General features: G+C 33.6%; 1 protein-coding gene across 1 annotated transcript in view; it reads right to left on the reverse strand.

Moving 5' to 3' along the window:
- Positions 1–3,169: 3,169 nt before the first annotated feature.
- Positions 3,170–24,074, reverse strand: part of LOC143239797 (BMP-binding endothelial regulator protein-like) — a 104,298-nt gene continuing 83,393 nt past the window's right edge. Inside the window, exons 8-16 of the mRNA XM_076481348.1 lie at positions 21,068–21,174; positions 20,729–20,878; positions 18,705–18,858; positions 17,222–17,412; positions 15,496–15,634; positions 12,368–12,540; positions 9,572–9,738; positions 7,797–7,933; positions 3,170–6,862 (exon numbers count right to left, since the gene is read on the reverse strand). Of these exons, the coding sequence (XP_076337463.1) occupies positions 6,684–6,862; positions 7,797–7,933; positions 9,572–9,738; positions 12,368–12,540; positions 15,496–15,634; positions 17,222–17,412; positions 18,705–18,858; positions 20,729–20,878; positions 21,068–21,174 (1,397 nt within the window). The 3' untranslated portion in view covers positions 3,170–6,683. The remainder of the gene's footprint in view (positions 6,863–7,796; positions 7,934–9,571; positions 9,739–12,367; positions 12,541–15,495; positions 15,635–17,221; positions 17,413–18,704; positions 18,859–20,728; positions 20,879–21,067; positions 21,175–24,074) is intronic.

Consider the following 24,074-nt stretch of genomic DNA (forward strand, 5'->3'; position numbering starts at 1 on the left):
CACCAGCAGAATAAGGACAAATAGTGCTATTTCAACTACAGCTGCATGAATTAATCTAAATACATGCGATACTTTGTAATCACCTGATAGTTATTTCCTCGTAAGTTAATCACAGAGACATTTAAACAGATAAATACGGACACCAGCTTTTATTCTCTTACATTTCACGTCAGTAGTTACATGTGAAGCACGTGGAACGCAGAAGCTTACACATCGATACTTTGCATTACAAATACCCACGGTTATATTCGAAAATTTCAAAATGAATTTGTAAGTTTTATTTCATAATATAACTGTTTTATGTGAGCACAGATCATCCCAATAATGTCAAGCAGTCAGATGTTTCACGGTTCCCAGAAAAAAATAAAAAAAGGATGCTGCACTTTGGAGTCACGAGTTAATTAAAACAGACAATCAAGTCCCTATAATTCAATCAAACAAAAGTGTCTTAAGAGCTAGCAGTGAGTAATTAATCAACTCTCTGCTTTCCATTCTAGTCAATACAAAGTTAGGAACTGATATGCGCTTAATATACTTTATGTAACTTTGCGCGTAAATTCTAAAACAAATTTTAGCGGTTTTAAAATTTCAAATCTGCAGATTTTTAAATTAGATCAAATTGTCTTCCTATGTGTTTACTCCTTAGGAACCCCAAGTCAGAAAACTCTATACCCAGCTAGAAATATAAAATATTTTTCACAATTTATTAGTTTTAAGAACGATATATCAGAATGTTCAACTTGGCATGGCTTTGACTTACAAGTTGTGGGTCGCAGGTTCGAACCCCATCACGAAATATTCTTGTTCTTTCAGCCTTGGGAGTGTTACATGATTCGATCAATTCCACTTTTCCTTGGTAAAAAGTAGCCCAAGAGGTGGCGGTGGGTGATGGTGATTAACGTTCTTCCCTCAATACAAAAACGTTTTTGATAGTAAGGATAAATAATAAATATATAAATAATCTATACATTCATATTAAACATTATTTACGAAAAATAAAATACTCATACGGCACAAAACCAAAAATAGTTTACAGTTCAACAAGTTAACAATTTTTGACTTCCATAATCTACTATAAAAATAATTAAAAACTCAAATAAGAAAGGAAAATTATGTATATTCCACAAGTTTTCGGATGTGTTTTTACATTTTGTTTATTAAATTTTCAATGTTTAATTTGTCATGCATTTTTATTTTGTACAGCAAACCTTCTGAATGAACTATCCACCTGGTGCCAATCACAAGAATCAAATAAAAAACTTTTAACATATTAAGTCTTCAAACTTACCTGTAAGTTAACATGCTTCCACGAAATAAATATGTTTGTTTGTATTTCTCGCTAAGCTACACGAGGGCCATGAGTGACAGCCGTCCTCAATTTAGAAATAATAGACTACAAGGAAGACAGCCATTCATCACGACTCTCTGCCAACTTTTAATGAACAAAAATTGGATTGACTGTCACACTGTAACACCCCTACAACTGAAAGGGCGAGCATAATCGATGACAGGAATCAAACCCGGGACCCACAGGTTGCATGTGACTCAAGAGCCATAATGTAAGACCATGCTAGGTCTATAATAAATATGAACTTCACTGAAGAAGTATAAAATATTAGTTTGAAAATTGCTTATGAATATAAGATGAGGCAATACTTTTTAGTCAATAAAATAATTACCTGCTGTGGTATTTAAGAAAACTCAAGCTGTGGTTATCAGGAGAGGTTTGTCTCACGTTGTGGCAGGCTACAAAGGTTTGTCTTGAGGAATGACAATAAACAAAGGTTTTGTATCACGCTGTAGGAGTTAATAAATATTTGTCTCACGTGGTGACAGTTAAGACAAGTTTGTTTTATGTAGTGGTAATTAACAAAAGTTTGTCTCAGGATCACAAGTGTTTATGAATAACAGTAATACTATACTTCCTGAATAAGTAATTGACTCCTTAAGTATAGAGGGGACATACAAAACAAATTGTTATGTTTTGACCATTACATTCGCCTCAAGGTGTCTAGACAAAAACTGTGGATTATTGGTGGGATCTCAAGAAAATTCCAAATGACGTAAACCATACTGATGGAGCATGTCTTCACCATTTTAAATTCATTTCTCGTCGTTAGATGACTGATCGCAAGTCGCTCTTCTGAAACCCATACTGAGTCTGTGCTATGGGATAGCGAAGTAGAGGTTCTTAACAGCAATATTGTCTGATTTGTGGTTATTACGAGACGTACTTGACTTTCTACAACCTTGACAAGGCTGTTTAGTTTATATACAAGTTGTATGACATGATGGCTGTAATCTTTCCTTACTAAACTTGCTAGATACATCATAATCGGCTGAACATTTCTTTTCATTTCTGTGTAGTTTTCAACTTTAGAAAGGTTATCGCAGTCTGTATTTCGATAAAATACCTCTGTCCACCACCAATAGGTGGCACTGTCACTTGACTACAGTCATTGAACGTAGAAAATGTTTAAAAACTGTTAAGTGTAGAAACAAATGATACTGTATCCCCTGAACGTGTTAAACAGATACCAGTAATGAACAAATTCAGTAGATATTGTAACCGATGTTATTCTGTGCCTCCGTAATGTGTTAAACATACACCAGTAATGAACAAATTCAGTAAATTTATATGCAAAAACTGCTCGTTTGGGTTGAGAAAATATTTTACATAGAAGAGCGAACAACGTTTCGACCTTCTATGTAAAATATTTTCTCAACCCAAACGAGCCGTTTTTGCATATAAATTTCTCAACAAGTGGGTTTCTCGACATCACTGAAATTCAGTAAATGTAACCCACGTGATTCTGTGCCTCCTTAATGTGTTAAACATATACCAGTAATGAACAAATTCAGTAAATAGTGTAACCCACGTGATTCTGTGCCTCCTTAATGTGTTAAACATATACCAGTAATGAACAAATTCAGTAAATAGTGTAACCCACGTGATTCTGTATCCCCCAATGTGTTAAATGTATATCAGTAATGAACAAATTCAGTAAATAGTGTAACCCACGTGATTCTGTATCCCCCCAATGTGTTAAACATGTACCAGTAATAAATACATTCGATAAGCACTATAAAACAAGACACTTGCGTATTTTCAAGTAATCGTGACAAAATAAAGGAAAACAACAATAAATAATTGACCAATACAAATGTATAAACATAAAATTTGTAAGTGCTTTACTTCAATAAAAGTGTTCTTACTAGTGTTAAAATAAATCAATCTATAATCTTGTAATGAAGGAACCACCAGCTAGATATAAATTAATATCTTACAACTATGAGTAAATATTAGAGTGCACCAAATGAGATCAGAAGGAGCAGAAAGTACATTAAAAAACCTGTAATATATATATATAAACAAATATAAGTTTCCACGAGCTTAACAAAAACGTAACAATCATGGCACAATATTTAATAAACAATAAAGTTGTTTGAAAAGAGAAAAGACATGAAATATTTGTCTGTTGTTGAAAGAGTTTTAAATGTATTAAATTATTTTCATTTACTCAGTTTGTTTCTCAAGAAAAAAACGATTCATTCGTTGGGATTTTTTAATGTTTTTTTCATTCAGTTTACCATCAGCTCTTAAGTCCAAAAATACTCAATATATTTCGAAAATAGAAGCCCTCAGATTTCAAACTAGAAGTAAACTAATGAAAACATTAAGTATTTTTTGCGTACCAAACATATTAAGTATTTTAATAGTTTCTCTATAATTATTATTGATTTCACTCAATCACCTACGTTAACAACTTTAAAAATATTTCATAACGTTTGATTTAACACACGACTTCCTACCAGACACATTACACTTACTGGTACTAATATTTCACACTTATTTATCACTGTTTGTAAATTGCAATAAATATTCTATACTTATTTTTAATGTATCTGTTTTGAACTACATCTGAAGGCATTAATGCCACTATATTTCCATACAAATGATAAAATAACAATGCTGTTTCCATAACGTTAAAGAACAAAATGTCAGCGTAAAATAACTAACATTAGTGATATAAAAATATCTATATTAACCTATGTTTTGCACATCAATAACTTAAGAGACAAAGAAAGAAAAAAAAACACAAAGAAATGGCCAATACACACTAAGTTGCACGTGGCCTTCAATACATTAAATACGATATAGCGTTAAGCTAGTGGCTGCAAAGCATGATACTATTTTATATTAAAGTATTTGTAAGTTATGATTTTATAAGCTCTGCGTAAATGTAGTAGAGCATATTTAATAGATACAAAATAAAATATATATATATATATGCAATAAATATCTGTAATGGGGCATTTGTGTGACTTTTTTTAAAGTTAAGCAGGCATTTAACTGAAAATTGCATTTACAAACTTTAGTGTCAGTTGAAATAAAGATCAGTATCTTAACTGACCGACTAAATTGCAGTAAAGCAATGGGTTTTAAATAATTTTACACAAATGTGAGATTTTGCAGGAAACATGAAAGCACATAAAATTATTGTAAAAAATATATACGAGTTTAGTTAACACTTTTTCAATAAAACTACATAACTATATGTAATATTAAAATTAGTTTAAGTAATCTCATTGTGTGGGCAGTGTACTTCAACAATAACCGCAAGTTGCATAAATTTTCCTTTACGTTTTGTTCCGTCACTATTCATCTTCATCATTTTAACATCAAATAATTCAAAATATTAGGCTTATTAGTGTTGCGTTACACTTCAACGTTACAAAGACAAAATATTAGGCTTATTGGTGTTGCGTTACACTTCAACGTTACAAAGACATCTTTTTGAAAGCGAATAACTGTTTTCTTATGAAGCTTATTAAATGATGATAAAACAAAACTGAATTACATCCAACTTTTAGATTTCTCGCAAAACTCTCAAACAAATCATTGTCCATACGATCACAACGTTAAGCCTAACCGAAATGAGGATTTTATGTAAGGTGATATAAAAATTTGTGATGACTACTTCAATGCATAACTCGTTCATAAGTTAAGCCTAACCGAAATGAGAATTTTATAAAAGGTGATATAAAACTTTGTAATGACTCCACTTCTGAGCCTAAGGTGTTCACAAGTTAAGCCTAACTGAAATGAAACTTATATAAAAGATGATTGAAAAGTTTGTGACTTCTTTACTTCCAAGCTGTAATGTGTTCGTAAATTCGCCACATTAGGCCTAACCGGAACGGGATTTGTATATAATGTGATTGAAAATTTTGTCACTTCTCTGCTTCTAAGCTGGCACGTGTCAAAATACTTTATTTGTTTCAACAAATCATTTGCGTTTTAATGCCTTTTAGTGATACTTTTTGCAATCTGTGGCTAAAAATTATGATTGACAATTTTCCACTATTTTGACACAATGTAAATAATCATGAGTATTAAACATATATCTACATAAAAACAGTTTTTGAGCTTTTCCTAAATTTCAAAGCTACGGGCGCAAGCCTACTGATCTGACTAAATATTTTAAAAACTTCCTCAACGCTCCCTAGCTCCGGTACCTGAAGTTTACCTGGGTAACGGTCAGTGACCCCAAAAGGACGCATTGCGCTACAAGGATGTATTTCATGTAAATTTCCATAATGAGCTATACAATTTTCATTCTTGTGTTCGTACCTTTAACTAAATTACCGATAATAAAATATCATTTTACTACTGAAAACAAAAATAAAGTTATTCGCGATTACCAATTTCCAATGTCTAAATCAGAAATAATTTTACTATTATTAATGTTACTCATTTGGCATAAGCCTACTCACACTTTGTATTCTTACGATTTTCTGTGAAGTATTATAAATACATTTTAAAATAAAGAAAAAACAGAAACATAGATACTATAACAATACATTTGCTTTTATAAAAACACAATTCCTAATAGGTTCAAACTTTAACCATTTTTATGATTTAATTAATAAACAAATTATACTCAAAATATTATTCTCCAAAAAAAAATATTTTATACAATTCACTCCAAATGTTGAAACATTGTTACACTTTATCACACTCAGTTTCCTACATACAAAAGTAGGGTTAACTTAACGTAAGGTCTTTCCGCAAATGAAACACGTTACCAAACATTTATAAAGTTACTTGGGTAATTTTCATCATACATCCGTTTTCTTGCATTTTTTTGTTTCAGTCGACTACGGCATTTATCAACATATGTGTATTGATTGCAATCTGTTATGCTGATGTTCGAGAGTCCATAACAAAAACGGTAATTCCTTGTTTTAAACATTTATACTAATTTTGTTTTTGATCTGTGAGGTTCACCTTTCGGTAAAATCTCCACTTATTCTATATGCTATATTCGAACGACGTTACAGCTCAAAACACCATAAATGACGACATTCATTCAACTTAAGCACAAAGAAATGTTTCTAAAACACATCTCACATATCTTCCTGATTAACCCAAGTGATAAAGTCGATAGCAAATTTAAAACACAATACACCGTAGCTTTCTCTAGCGGGGAGTATTATTAAACAGATCTGATACGTAGAAAAAGCTAAAGGAGTCGTAGTGACGAGATCATAGTACAAGCAGTCCAAACAGGTTAGTTCCTGAGGATCAATCTGACCATTAGGGGGCGCCACTATCACACAATACGACCTCTTCCAGATCAGGTCACCGGGATGTATATAAAACAATAGCCGTTTACAGTTTACGAATGACACTTTTCTATTGGCATGCACTGCTTTTTATTGAAAACTGTGCCTTCTGGACACTGACATCCTGGTCTACAGCGTCTCGTGCAGGGTTTTTTTCTTTTGTAGTTCCTACAAGTCTTTTTGCAGGGGGGTCCGCAAGTTGTAAATACAGCACCTTTAGGGCAATGTGAATCTAAAAAAAAATATACATAAATAAATTGAGCTAGTAGATCTATCGTTGCAACTACTGTATACTCTAGAACTATTTATTTTCATAAAAATTCATGTATCCCTCCACCTGAAACCATTAAGAAGAAGATTACAAGTAATGTTCACTTGTAATGCTGTGGCTCTTTTATTTAGTAGGTATGTAATCTTTATTATAAAATAATGTGTTCTTATTAACAATAACATATTTCAGAACATCTAATGAAATTTAGGTGAGTATGAGGTATTTCTATTTGTTTCCAGTTGTAGAACCCCATAACACATATAATAAAAATGAACTTGGTAGAAACTCGTAATCAATAGCCTATATAAAAATGTGAATTATAAGAAAAACTCCTTTACTGCAACTGTATTTCTAATTTTGTAAAGGTCAAACAACCTTATGTGTTCACCTTTTATAACACTATATACCCTTCAACATGGATAAATATGTGCGTGTTATGTTTTATGTATAAGAAACTAGACGCTATATTTAAATTATGTATGCTATACATATGCTAGGCCCACAAACTATAAAACTTGGCACAACGTAACGTTAGGTTAGTAGTAACTATATTAGGCTAAGAATTCACTATATATAACATAAGTAGTTTAACATTAACCTGATTAGGCTAACAATCCCTTAATAAAAGGGTGTGGCAAAATTTTAAATAGTTGTAACTATACAATATATGGTTGATACTAAAGAAACTATTAAATCGGAACCAATTTAATTATTAGATATTTCAAAGTAAGATTGTTAAAATTATAGTAAATTCTAAATGATACAACGTATAATAATTTTTGCTCCGTAAGTTGTGCTTACGGAACGAAATGGTCCGTCGTAACGGCAAGGTTGAATTAACCTGATTAGGGTAACACAAAACGTCTGTGTTTTCTAGACCTCGTATATGACTCACTTTCACATCCAGTCAGTGCTCTCCAATTTAAGTCAATGTTGGCTTTCTGGCGTTCGCATTCTCGAGCATACGCTTGCACTGCCTGACAGTAACACTTGCGTGAGTCTGAACATTCACACACATCCATTAGACACGACCTGAAAAACAACAGTGCATCTATAATACACAAACGACGCATTTCACTAGTTGAAACAGTTGCATTACATTATAACGGTCGTACCTCCTAAAAATATAGCATCCAGCACAAATCCATCAGGCCGGTAGGTTAGTAATATTGGAACATATACATACGTAACTTGCTTATGACGGGACAAGTTCTATTCCCTCACTTTATAGGATAAAATTTAATAACAAGTTGAACAACCGTCAAGTGTGTTTTGTATTAAAATATAAAGAAACTTAACTGTGATATTTTGTGGTTATAATTATATTTTTATTTCACTCTATAATATATCCTAACCTTACATTTCATAATTAACTGAAATAAACAGATTTTGCGAAATCAAGCTTGACAAACAAAGTAGCGTATCCATAGAATAATTAATGGTAAACACCAGTTAGATTAACAACTTCTAATGTATAGAAAAGACAATGGATTTTCGTAACACTACTTTCCACCAGTGACTTTTATGTAATGTTACGTAGCGACAAAAGTATAACCTAATATTTTGTTAGTTTACGTACAGGAGGTATAAAAAGAAATGTATAGACAACAAACTGGAAAACTATTTGGTGAATCTAAAAATCTTCCACTAGACGTGTTATTCTTAAAATATTAGAATCGATTTGGTAAAAATGTGTAACTTCACTATCAACGAACAAGTTAATGTGTAAAATATTTAAAAATAAAACTGAGTAGGAGAGACCAGAGTTTAATATCTATACCATGATTATTATAAAGTTACAGATAAGTTAAGAAGTTTTAGAAATAAAAATAACTATAGATATCATAAAGTGAGGTACCCGAAATTAAATACCAAAATTAACGCCTTGAAAAGAAGGATAGTCATGTGCTGATCGGGTTTATGAGTAAATTCACCAAAAGGGCTCCAAATCACACCTTGAAAACAGGAAATATCATTCTGATCGGGTTTATAATGTTAACTCACCGGAAGTAAGGGCTAACATCTACAATTTGAAAACAGGGAATATCACACTGGTCAGATTTATAATGTTAACTCACCGGAAGTAAGGGCTGACATCTACAATTTGAAAACAGGGAATATCATACTGGTCAGATTTATAATGTTAACTCACCGGAAGTAAGGGCTAAGATCTACAACTTGAAAACAGGGAATATCACACTGGCCAGATTTATAATGTTAACTCACCGGAAGTAAGGGCTAAGATCTACAACTTGAAAACAGGGAATATCATACTGGTAAGATTTATAATGTTAACTCACCGGAAGTAAGGGCTAACATCTACAATTTGAAAACAGGGAATATCATACTGGTCAGATTTATAATGTTAACTCACCGGAAGTAAGGGCTAAGATCTACAACTTGAAAACAGGGAATATCACACTGGCCAGATTTATAATGTTAACTCACCGGAAGTAAGGGCTAAGATCTACAACTTGAAAACAGGGAATATCATACTGGTAAGATTTATAATGTTAACTCACCGGAAGTAAGGGCTAAGATCTACAACTTGAAAACAGTGAATATCATACTGGTCAGATTTATAATGTTAGCTCACCAGAAGTAAGGGCTAAGATCTACAACTTGAAAACAGGGAATATCATACTGGTCAGATTTATAATGTTAACTCACCGGAAGTAAGGGCTAAGATCTACAACTTGAAAACAACGACGAAAGAGAGTTGATTTCAGAACACTGCATTCTTCTATTCCTCGAATTCTGGCTTCCCAGTTCTGGCCACAGATTCCCATGGTTACTGGTTCTGGTTGCAGCATTTTGCATTGACGCTTTTTCCCTCGCTGGAAAGCATAGAAGGAAATATGCTTTTACTGCACTTATAAATAGATATAATTTTAACTTAAGATCTACACAGTTAATAAATAATCTAAATAGTGACAAAAATCTACAGACAGTAAAGTGACCTAATTAATGAGTTTTTAAAATGGATATCACGAAAAAAGGACAAAGTGTTTCGTGATGACGAGAAACCTACTTAAAGAAAAAAATGTATCCTCAAGACAGCTAGCATGGGTATTAAAACTTGAATTAGAATAAAGTACAGAACAGTCTCGACATTCTTAGGTCATCTTCAGGTTAACAAAGAGAGTTTGCAACTGACCCTTGCTGGGCACGTGCCTTATGGACGAGATGTTAGGTTATTAATTAGTATAGATATAAAGGTGTTCCTAAATATTGGTTCGGTTTTGATTTCAGTTGTTGTAGAAGTAGGGCTCCTTGGATAAAGTGTTTTGTTCATATGTAATGTACTAAAATGATAAAGTTATAAAAAATAAAGAATTTTTAATATCGAAATTATTTAACACATTTCCTGACAGGGATGGGGATACAGAGGGGAGATGGGGGAAGCATCCCCCCACTGGCCGTACCAAAATTGTGTAGGTTAATGGGAAATCAGAAGTACTGATAATCTCAGTTAGAATATTCTTGCTGTATGTTTACTTGTAACATGTTATTTAGGAATACATGAAAGTTCATTGTCACATGTTGTGTGATTCAGTAAAGTGCTGTACGATTACTTGTAACTTGGTACTTTAGAATAAAATCAATAAATGAGAGTTCATAGTCATATATGTTTCTTTTATTTGTTTCTAAATTAATTCCATGAAATTTACGTTGCAGTAACAAGGAAAAGTTTACTTGGGGTCGGGTTTAAGTCACTGTTACTTAGTCGATCACCACCCCTCCACCACCACCACCACCACCAAACAATCCTGCATCCAACACTGCTTCCTGAGAACAGAACAGTTAAGTCAAATTGTATAACGGTAATGATTGTTTGTTTGTTTTTTAATTTCGCACAAAGCTACTCGAGGACTATCTGTGCTAACCGTCCCTAATTTAGCAGTGTAAGACTAGAGGGAAGGCAGCTAGTCATCACCACCCATCGCCAACTCTTGGGCTACTCTTTTACCAACTAATAGTGGAATTGACCGTCACATTATAACGCTTCCACGAGCATGTTTGGTGCGAACGGGATTCGAACCCGCGACCCTCATATTACGCGTCAAACGCCTTAACCCACCTGGCCATGCCGGGCCTCGGTGATGTACGAATATGGACTTAATATTAAAATAACTTGAACAGAGGTAGAATAATAGCAAAGGGATTCAGTTATATATACATAAATAATGTTAAATGTTAATAATTTGTGTATAGAAGAGTTTTTAACAAAGATCTACACAGTTACACGACTAAAATTCGGGGTTGGATTTCTCTTCGTGAACACTACTCAGTGTGTCCCTCCCCCCAGTGGCACAGCGGTAACTTTGCGGAGTTATAACGTTAAAATCCTGTATTTGATACCTGTGTTTGGCACAACACCCATTGCGTAGCTAAGTGCTTAACTACGAACACACAAACTGAACAACGATATAATGACATACCGTTCGTAGTACTGACGATGTTTAATTTTTTAAATCAAACAAGAGAATGTCAAAAGTTTTAAAATCTATTGAACAACAATTACCTCACAATTTATACGGACACAAAAACGTTTATACTTATGTATAAATGCATCATATTTATAATAAATACTTTATTAAATAATAAATGGATTAACTCGACTGATATAACACTGTATTGATTAACAAGTGGATACATCAAGTGAATATGACACTGTATACTAACAAGTGGACATAACACTCTATTAACTAACATATAGATGCAGTAAGAGGACATAACACCGTGTTAACTAACAAGTGGTTGCATCAGGTGGAGATATCCCTGTATTGACTAACAAGTGGTTGCATCAAGTGAACACAACATTGTATTACTAACATGTGGTTGCATCAGGTGGAGATATCCCTGTATTGACTAACAAGTGGTTGCATTAAGTGGAACTAACTGTATTAACTAACAAGTGGTTACATTAAGTGGACATAACAAGATAGGGAAGGTCATGAGGGTTGACTCCTCTATAATTTCATATCTAATTTAGGAAAAACTATCAAATCAGCATAACTTGACACAATGACATAGAATGGCATGATGGAGTGGGGTGGACTTCCCAAGAAATTTCATATTCATATAATTCTCCAAAACAGCATGTATTTCGTTTCAGTGTTGGTAACTTTATGTATTGTTATTGCACTTTTACTGTTTATTCTATAAATAAAACATTTAAACGACAGTTTCCTGTCCTTTGTTACAAACAAGTTTTTACTTCTCACATCCAACGGAGGCTACTCCTCTATAATAAGTGAAAACACTTTATCGTTGTCCTATCTAGAATAAGATGATGATACGTTTATTAGATGAATAACTGTCAACTTCGATAGCTAACACATATTGTACCTCTTTTAATAACAACCTACCAATGAAGTCGAATAACTGACATAAAAACACACGCTGGTGTTTAAAAATAACAACAGACAGTAAAAAAAAAATTAGCAAGTAAAAGTTCTTTACTTTCCACACATTCCCGAACGTTTCGACGTCAGTAACCTGATTTCCTTTTCTTGTGGTAAAATCGTCGTCCGGGTCGCCATTGTAGTTTCCGCAAAGTCCGCACATTTGATTTTTAAAGTCGGGAGGAACAGACACTTCAACGTAACTGTCACCGTCCCAAGTTACCTTCAACCCTGAAATAAATATTTTAAAATGTACAAATAAGACTTGTGTTCAAGTACCACAACAGTAACCACTCAAGTTTTGTTCTGTAACAAAAGCTTCTTTAACATTATGTATCTGGAAATTTGCTGAGCTCAGTAATCCGTTTGACTGTAGATTTAAGATGTAGTACTTTTGTATGTTTGAGGGCTTTATGTTATCCAGTAATCTACGTAACTGTATCATGAAGGTCAATTGATCCTGGTGTTTGAGTGATTTGTCGAAGTCTCAATATAACCTCTAAAGTGTATTAATCCTGAAAATACGAGTTATTTGCAGAATTCAAAATAACATTTGATGAGTTTATGTTAAAACTAATTACAATGATGACTTGTTCAGTTCGAGAAACCACACGATATGGTTTTCTTTAAAGGATTTGATTAATTAAAAAAGATATCGATCAGAATACATAAATTGTGTTAATTATATGTTCTTTATGGATCCGATTAACAAAATAGAATAAAACTAATCATTTTACCTTTGTTTAATAACTATATAAACTTCTTACCGATACTGGTTCATTGATTCTGGTTTAACTAATATATAAACTTCTTACCGATACTGGTTCACTGATTCTGGTTTAACTAATATATAAACTTCTTACCGATACTGGTTTGTTGATTCTGGTTTAACTAATATATAAACTTCTTACCGATACTGGTTCATTGATTCTGGTTTAACTAATATATAAACTTCTTACCGATACTGGTTTAACTAATATATAAACTTCTTACCGACACTGGTTCATTGATTCTGGTTTAACTAATATATAAACTTCTTACCGATACTGGTTTGTTGATTCTGGTTTAACTAATATATAAACTTCTTACCGATACTGGTTCATTGATTCTGGTTTAACTAATATATAAACTTCTTACCAATACTGGTTTATTGATTCTGGTTTAACTAATATATAAACTTCTTACCGATACTGGTTCATTGATTCTGGTTTAAATAATATATAAACTTCTTACCAATACTGGTTTATTGATTCTGGTTTAACTAATATATAAACTTCTTACTTATACTGGTTCGTTGGTTCTGGTTTAACTAATATATAAACTTCTTACTAGTACCGTCTAATTCTGGTTTAATTAATGTGTAAATTTCTTACCAATACTGTATAACTCTTGTTTAACTGACATATAAATTTCTTCCTGATACCGGTTCATTGATTCTGGTTTAACTAATATATAAGCTTCTTACTCATACTGGTTCATTGATTCTGGTTTAACTAGTATATAAACTTCTTACTGACACTGGTTTAACTAATATATAAACTCGATAACGATACTATCTAATTCTGGTTTGACTGATATGTAAACTTCTTACGGATACTGTCTAATTCTGGTTTGACTGATATGTAAATTTCTTACCGGTACTGGCTAATTCTGGTTTGACTGATATGTAAACTTCTTACGGATACTGTCTAATTCTGGTTTGACTGATATGTAAACTTCTTACGGATACTGTCTAATTCTGGTTTGACTGATATGTAAATTTCTTACTGATACTGTCTAATTCTGGTTTGACTGATATGTAAATTTCTTACCGATACTGGCTAATTCTGGTTTGACTTATATGTAAATTTCTTACCGATACTGTCTAATTCTGGTTTGACTGATATGTAAACTTCTTACTGATACTGTCTAATTCTGGGTCAACTAATATATAGACTTTTTACTGATACTGTCTAATTCTGGGTCAACTAATATATAAACTTCTTACTGATACTGTCTAATTCTGGTTTGACTGATATGTAAATTTCTTACCGATACTGTCTAATTCTGGTTTGACTGATATGTAAACTTCTTACTGATACTGTCTAATTCTGGTTTGACTGATATGTAAATTTCTTACTGATACTGTCTAATTCTGGTTTGACTGATATGTAAACTTCTTACTGATACTGTCTAATTCTGGTTTGACTGATATGTAAACTTCTTACTGATACTGTCTAATTCTGGTTTGACTGATATGTAAATTTCTTACGGATACTGTCTAATTCTGGTTTGACTGATATGTAAATTTCTTACCGATACTGTCTAATTCTGGTTTGACTGATATGTAAACTTCTTACGGATACTGTCTAATTCTGGTTTGACTGATATGTAAACTTCTTACGGATACTGTCTAATTCTGGTTTGACTGATATGTAAATTTCTTACTGATACTGTCTAATTCTGGTTTGACTGATATGTAAATTTCTTACCGATACTGTCTAATTCTGGTTTGACTGATATGTAAATTTCTTACCGATACTGTCTAATTCTGGTTTGACTGATATGTAAACTTCTTACTGATACTGTCTAATTCTGGGTCAACTAATATATAAACTTTTTACTGATACTGTCTAATTCTGGGTCAACTAATATATAAACTTCTTACTGATACTGTCTAATTCTGGTTTGACTGATATGTAAATTTCTTACCGATACTGTCTAATTCTGGTTTGACTGATATGTAAACTTCTTACTGATACTGTCTAATTCTGGTTTGACTGATATGTAAATTTCTTACCGATACTGTCTAATTCTGGTTTAACTAATATATAAGCTTTTTACCAGTACTGTCTAATTTTGGTTTAACTAGTGTGTACACTTGTTATCGATACTGTATGATTCTGGTTTAACTATGATTTAAACTTCTTAACGATACTGGTTATTCATTCTGGTTTAACTAGTGTGTATACTTGTTATCGATACTGTATGATTCTGGTTTAACTATGATTTAAACTTCTTAACGATACTGGTTATTCATTCTGGCTTAACTGGTGTGTATACTTTTATCGATACCCTTTGGTTATGACTTATAGGGTCGAACTGGCAGTAAAAGACCAGTCCGGGCAATATTTTTACTGCATATTGGCTACACAATTAAAATTAAAAATAAGTTTTTAAGAGTGCGTCTTTAAGTTAACATTTTACCGATATTGGTCCGAACAACCACCATGTAACCCTCTTGAAGGACAGAGAGGACACCAAGCTTGACGAACGGTAAACGAACCTTCTTTTTGTTCACCTTCACTTTAAGGAACTGTCCAAGTATGACTTTAACGCCACCTATCTGAAATATAAATGTGTTTGCTTTAAATAACAAATAGGCAAAAGTAGATAATAATAGTACTGAACCTTCTTATTATTGGAATCACTAAATTAATGCTATTCTTAAAAATAGGGTGAACATTTCTTGACTGTGATAAAAATTAACATAAAATTAACAAACACTGTTGATACTTTCTGTCAAATGGAACAACACTGTGGGTACTAATGACATTTAAAGCGTATTTTCGTGTTTTCAACGCCAATGCCTAAAAATCCAAAGTTGGAGTACAGTATAAAAATCTTAAGAGACGAAATACCAAAATGATGTCGAGCTAATGTTGATAAAGTTTTGCTTTATATCCCAGTTTTAATTGTTTCGTACTTAATGTATTATCAACCTTTATGTAATATATCTAGAATTTCAAACAAAGTCTGATCTGGTTTTACCAATAAACGCCAGTGTAACTAATACATGTTTGTATTAGTAGTGGCGTTTATAGGTTTCGTTTGTTTGTTAGAGGGCCATAAGGGAGTAAAGGGTTAGTTTGAAGGCCGAACAAATTAACATTTTTATGTAAGAGAAAGAAACTATAAAAATATTATAAAGAGTAAATCGTGATGTCTTAGAGGGGAGCTGCTATGGGGGATGAGATAGGTTTGGTCCCCCCTATCTTCACCCCACTTCGGTGTAAATGTTCCTGCTTGTTTGTTTGTTTTTGAATTCCGCGCAAAACTACACGAGGATTATCTGCGCTAGCTGTCCCTAATTGGGCTATTTATTTGCCAACGAATACTGGGATTGACCTTACGTTATAACGCCCTAACGGCTGAAAGGACGAGCATGTTTGGTGTGAGGGGTTCGCTTGTTCTTGAGAACTCACGTTTCTCAGTTTGTGACATAACAATACAATGTACTTTAAATATTTATGTAACAATACAACAAACTTACATTATTGATGTAACAATACAATAAGATTTTAAATATTGTTGTAACTTTAACTTTATAAATACGGGTTTACAAAATGAGCTACTTTTAATGACGTTTCCAGCATAACTTCTCTGTTGTAGTCCACTATATATTTCATACAAGCTTCTTTTGTTAGAAATAAGTAAACGTGAATATAAACATTCCTTTTGTGGAAATCTGACACATGTTTATTATAAATAAACAAAGGTTATCGTCAATCATAAACTTCTACACACGATTCACTTGATTATTAAAGTTGCAATCTTTACCGGTTATTAAAAACATGAAGCCTAGTTCTCCATTCTCAAAACTGTTTGTTTAAATTCAGATCAAATTAATTTTGAAGTCCAAAGGACACGAGTTAACCCTGTCGTAGCGTTCTGCATTTCGGAGCTGGTAAGCCGGGTTCGAATCCATATGATATGAGAAAGTACGTCCCGCACTTTAAGCTGTGGATGCGTTACAAACGTTAATTCCTTATTGTGGAGAATAGGTGGCAGGGTGCTGCTATCTGGTTGCTTTCGGTCGGGTCAATGGTTCAAAATGGAGACAGAGGTATATAGCCTTCATATTTTTGCTTTAAGTACAAGTGCGCTCAAGTAAACGAAAGCATACATTCTGTAAGAAATGTAAAGTATTTACCTTAATTCTCAGTTTCTGAGTCCAAGAAACAGAGTTTGAATGACGTTGATTGTTGATCACCCTGACGGAGAAAGTTTTATTTCCGTTGCAGTCCTTGGCGAGTACGTATTTGCACGGTCCTTGAAATGTAAATATTCGACTGTCGAAAGTACGGTAGTGAGGATCTCCAAACACAGTGCATACCCCGTCATCTAGAAGGTTTGGATAAACACACATAACAACCACAAAAATTCTAAAAACTTAATTTTCTATACGTTTATATTGATGGTACAGAAGAGGTAGAAAGGGTACAGAGTTAGTTATCTTTAAATCACACACACTGTCAGACAAACATGTAGATTACTTAACTCTATGTTACATTTGAATGTATGCACCAAACTGACTGTGTATTGCATGGTCCCTAAGGTAACAAGCACTTACAAAGTTAAATGTGAATATAAGTAATACTACAGCTATTCCAACTAATCAGTGCATTTAGAAAGAAGAAAGAAAATTGTGTCCATTTTTTAAAATATTTCTTTACTTTTAGATTATTCAACATGATGTAATATTTAAACCCCACCGGTAGGGAACTGTACGAAGGAAGTTGGTAGTTTGAGGGCTAATTTTTTAATGTACAATTTTTTTTATTGCTGGTTTCAGGGAGAACAAACCTCAGACCTCAGACGATCTATCAGGTTGTCAACTTTAATATAGTTGATTCTTGAAATCGCCGATAGGTGGGAAAACTATAAATGTTCATTTCCCTCCATCAATTCCGTTAGTGAATTATTTTAAAGACAATAAACTAAATTGTTGTGATATCTTATATTGGTTGAAAAATACAATACGACCAGATTTACAGTAAATAAAATGGTCCGTATAGTTATCTAGCATGTGGTACACAATGTGACCTATAAAATTACCTAGCTTGTAGCACACGACACAGCCCATGTGTTTGCCTTTTTGTGACCCATATGATTGCCTAGTTTGTGGTAAACGATGTGTCCCATGAAATTACCGAGATTGTGATACACGACGTGGCTCAAGTGATTTCCTTTTTTTGTGGTATATAGTGTGGTTTATATGATTACCTAGATTGTAGTACATGATTATTTAGTTTGTGGTATACAGTTTGACCGACATAAGTACTCGATACTTAAAAGGGCCAGCTTCTGAATGAAGACCCAGGCACTTAATTGGCCATATCTTATATGTTAAATGACGTAGTTTTTAAAGTCACTTCCTGTACCACAAATTATGTAGTCATAGAGATCACGTTGAATAACAAAATCTACTAGATCGAAGCGTATATAACCAGAATATGGAAACCAAAAACTGGCTACAACAAAATGGATAAATTAATGATCTGGTTTACTTCTAACACTGGGCTTTTCTACAATACGTGATTGATCCATTTACAGCAGACTCTTGGATTAAGGTCTGGAACGAATACTTTTGGCATTTGTTGTCAAGTTTGTTTGAAAATATTTTCAAGACTTACCTTCAACACACGAAGGACAGCATATTCCTGGCATGGATTTCAACTTGTAACCTGTTGGGCATCTATTTATTGAACAGTCAACCACTGAACACATGACTTGGCTATCAACACAGGAACACTGGACACATGAATCTCGCTTCCACGTTTCTCCTTCCTAGTAACAGAAGTTCATATATCATATACCAAAATGGAAGAAAAAAGATGGCCTAGTAGTATATAGAAGTTTCACGTACAGTAAACTGAAAAACTGTTTGTTCTACTAATACAAATTTTGTGTATCGTATATTGAAGTAAGAGAAGAAAGTTAGTCCTAACGCTAGAAGTTTCACGTATCATATATTGTGGAGCAAGAGAAAAATTAGTCCTAGTAACAGAAATTTCACATACCATATATTGGAGTTAGAAAAAGTTAGTCCTAGTAATAGAAATTTCACATACCATATATTGGAGTTAGAAAAAGTTAGTCCTAGTAATAGAAATTTCACATACCATATATTGGAGTTAGAAAAAGTTAGTCCTAGTAATAGAAATTTCACATACCATATATTGTAGTTAGAAAAAGTTAGTCCTAGTAACATAAGTTTAACGTATCGCATACTGGTGTGGGAAAAAAGTATGTTTAGTAATGGAAGTTTTACGTATGGTATTCTAAAGTTAGAAAAAAGGTGTATCCTCGTGACAGACGATCCACTTACACAATGGAATAAGAAGAAGGTTAGTCCAAGTAATAAAAAATTCATTTCTCTTGTACTGGAGTGAGGTTAGTCCTAGTAACATATATTTTACGCATCGTATACTAAAGATGAACTGAGAGAAAACCTATTTCTCCCAACAAAAGTTCATATATCACAAACCGGAATTATAGAAATGTCAGTTGGTAGCCTTTCAAAACAAGTTATCAAATTATTAACCATAATCACGCACACGTTGGTTATCTTTCTTTACTTACATATTGAGTAGATTTAGACGTGAACCAAACCTCCAAGACTGAGATTTCAGCCAAATATTGTTTATAATAACAAGGACAACAGATGCTAATGTGAATCACATGCAAAGGACAACAGATGTTAGTGTGAATCACATGCAAAAAACAACAGATGCTAATGTGAATCACATGCAAAGGACAACAGATGTTAAGTTTAAATCACATGCAACAAATAATGGTTCAAGGTAACCTAAACTCCACAGGATTTGGTTTACTAACACATTAATTTAAATACCACATATTTTTAGTGGGTGTCAGAAAACACATGATCTTCATTTTAGTACTATTCGAGATAACTGGTATACTTGACAAAGTGCTCTTCATAATTATTCCTTTAAAGGATTTCATCAACACTGTCGGTCAGTATATCGAATGTAATTGCTTTTCATTCTAACTTATTGCATATTGTTATAATTTTATTATAAAGATTGTTTTAAATTATTGTTGTGTAGCTTAGTACATACATTTAAGGTTATCCTAAATCTCCTGATCTTGTGAAACTTCGTAAGATATTATTGGGGTTGGGTACGAATATGGAGTTAGTAGAGAGAATACTAGACTAACGAAACAATGTATTCTAATGTTTATCAGTAGAAACGTAATAAAAACTGATTTATTTATATGCAAAAACGGCTCGTTTGGGTTGAGAAAATATTTTACGTAGAAGAGCGAACAACGTTTCGACCTTCTTCGGTCATCGTCAGGTTCACAAAGAAAGAAAGAGGTAACTGATCGGAAGCTGACCACATGTTTGAAAGGGGTTGTTAACTGAGTGTGGGAATGTAGAGGGCGGTAACCCAAAATAAACCAATATAAAGGAACGCCTTTATACCTATATTAAATATAATAAAATAAATAATATAAAATTATATATTCAAACATCTAACATCTAACCTAACCTAACATAACCTTACCCTAACCTAACCTAACCTAGCCATGCAGAACTATTGCAAAATGTCATATTAATTTTCAAATCACAGCATTCTTAAGAACATGACTTTAGTTTGGTTCACTTTTCGTCATGTATTTTTATTCATACCTCATAAGCTCGTCCTTCGAACATGCATAGTGGCTTTCTTTCTTCTGGTTCACGACACTTGTAGCAGCACTGGTCTGGCAGCGCCACCTGGAACTGAGGTGGGCAATAAACCGGTGGACATACTTTCCGTTTGCATATAGTCGTAGAATTCTGTAATAGAACGTTAATATTTCATGTGCAGTGTTTTTACTTCACTTGTCATTTGACAGTTGTATTCACGTTTAATTATCTAGACACACCAAAAAAAAAATTACGCGCGATTCATTATTAGAAGTGAGACAAATATGTTTGGTATAATAGTGTGTGTGGTAAAATAACTTATTTTAGAAAGGTAGTTACCTGGCATTGACAGTGAGTACACGGATCAAATGTCACCTCCTCTCCGTTACTTATAGTATTCGTCGCTAGGTGACACTTTCCACTGACATCCTCAATTTTACGGCTACCTGTGAAAGTTAATGAATAACTTAATAAATGTTGCATTATGTGTGTTAGCTATGACTAAATATTAACACTTTATTTCCAGAAGAATAACCTTAATATTAACATAAACTTCAGCAGGTGGCGCTTTCAAACTTACATTATCAAGATTAGTGAAATTACAAAACCTACGTGGAAACAATTCAACTTATCACGTAATGTACACCTCGAGGTGAAAACAATTCAACTTATCACGTGATGCACACTTCGAGGTGAAACAATTCAACTTATCACGTAATGCACACCTCGAGGTGAAACAATTCAACTTATCACGTAATGCACACCTCGAGGTGAAACAATTCAACTTATACGTAATGCACACCTCGAGGTGAAAACAATTCAACTTATCACGTAATGCACACCTCGAGGTGAAACAATTCAACTTATCACGTAATGCACACCTCGAGGTGAAACAATTCAACTTATCACGTAATGCACACCTCGAGGTGAAAACAATTCAACTTATACGTAATGCACACCTCGAGGTGAAAACAATTCAACTTATCACGTAATGCACACCTCGAGGTGAAACAATTCAACTTATCACGTGATGCACACCTCGAGGTGAAACAATTCAACTTATCACGTGATGCACACCTCGAGGTGAAACAATTCAACTTATCACGTAATGCACACCTCGAGGTGAAACAATTCAACTTATCACGTAATGCACACCTCGAGGTGAAACAATTCAACTTATACGTAATGCACACTCGAGGTGAAAACAATTCAACTTATCACGTAATGCACACCTCGAGGTGAAAAAAATTCAACTTATCACGTAATGCACACCTCGAGGTGAAACAATTCAACTTATCACGTGATGCACACCTCGAGGTGAAACAATTCAACTTATCACGTGATGCACACCTCGAGGTGAGACAATTCAACTTATCACGTAATGCACACCTCGAGGTGAAGCAATTCAACTTATCACGTAATGCACACCTCGAGGTGAAACAATTCCACTTATACGTAATGCACACCTCGAGGTGAAACAATTCAACTTATACGTAATGCACACCTCGAGGTGAAAACAATTCAACTTATCACGTAATGCACACCTCGAGGTGAAAACAATTCAACTTATCACGTAATGCACACCTTGAGGTGAAACAATTCAACTTATCACGTGATGCACACCTCGAGGTGAAACAATTCAACTTATCACGTGATGCACACCTCGAGGTGAGACAATTCAACTTATCACGTAATGCACACCTCGAGGTGAAACAATTCAACTTATCACGTAATGCACACCTCGAGGTGAAACAATTCAACTTATCACGTAATGCACACCTCGAGGTGAAAACAATTCAACTTATCACGTAATGCACACCTCGAGGTGAAAACAATTCAACTTATCACGTAACGCACACCTTGAGGTGAAAAACTTCCTGATATATTCCCGTTTTCTGCAGAACATTAATTACGAAATTTGAATATTGAAATAGGGCATTTGCACTAAAATAGGAACAGTGAACATTATTTGAAAGGTGTTTTAGTGGATTTTAGGCATAAATACTCGAAACTTTATGATCGTTTGCAATGTCGAGTTAATTTTCTGAAGAGGTAACGACCTTTAAAAGGGCGTTTTGCCCTTTATATACTTTATGTACTTGTTCTTTTGTATTTTTTTTTTCTGTCATGACAATTATTTTATATTTCGTTTGTTTTGAATTTCGCGTAAAGCAACTCGAGCGCTATCTGCGCTGGACGTCCCTAATTTAGGAGTGTAAGACTAGAGGAAAGGCAGCTAGTCATCACCACCACCCCGCCAACTTGGGCTACTCTTTTACCTACGAATAGTGGGATTGACCTAACTTTATAATGCCCCCACGGCTGAAAGGGCGAGTCTGTTTGGTGTGAATGGGTTTTGAACCCGCGACTCTCAGATTACGAGTCGAGTGCCTTATCGACCTGGTCATGCGGGGCTAATTTGATGAGTACTTGTATTGACCTTTCAACAATCCACAATGAAACACTTGATTAAACTCCCACTTTACCTTCCATTCTTCTCCTGTTTCATGTGGTTGATACTGTTTTTTTATTTTATTTAGTTATGTCTCCTTTAACATCTCATATCTTTCTTACAGAATATTGGTAGAATATGATAGAACTTCAGTAGGTTCAGAAAAAACCCGGATTTAGCTCCGTTACGTCATGAGAAAATCAGTGCAAAACACTTAGTGAATTATCTTATTTTTTACGGCTTAAATAGCCCCGTGAAACTGAGAACAAATTTGTATCGCGGAGGTATACATTAGGTGTTAATACGCTAGCTTCATTATAAGTTGTGTAAACATTTGGATAATTCAATATTACTATTTTCTGAACTTCTACACAAGTCTTTGTCGCATTACATACTTTAAACTTTACCTTTTTTTTATAATATAACAGATTCAATATTCGTAATAAAACCAACAAGATAAATGTAAATCTCAGATTAAAAGAAACTTTAGTTTCAAAATATTATATTTTCATATTCTCCGATTTAAGATCAATATTACTGGTTCTCCAGTAATTATTTTCATCTCAGTTGTATAAGTACAGTATTTACATCGTTCTCTTTAAGTTGTACAATACTTCCGACAAGCTATATTTTAATACATACTGAAACATCACTAGTGTTGTAATTTTAAGATATGGACAACAACGACCAGTGTAAGTAATGTAACTTTAAGCCTTGTACAACAATGACCAGTGTAAGTAATGTAATTTTAAGACTTGTACATCAATGACCAGCGTAAGTAATGTAACTTTACGACGTGTACAACAATGACCAGTGTAAGTAATGTAATTTTAAGACTTGTACATCAATGACCAGCGTAAGTAATGTAACTTTACGACGTGTACATCAATGACC

The sequence above is a fragment of the Tachypleus tridentatus genome, chromosome 1, assembly GCF_004210375.1.
Source record: "Tachypleus tridentatus isolate NWPU-2018 chromosome 1, ASM421037v1, whole genome shotgun sequence".
Taxonomy (NCBI): Eukaryota; Metazoa; Arthropoda; class Merostomata; order Xiphosura; family Limulidae; genus Tachypleus; species Tachypleus tridentatus.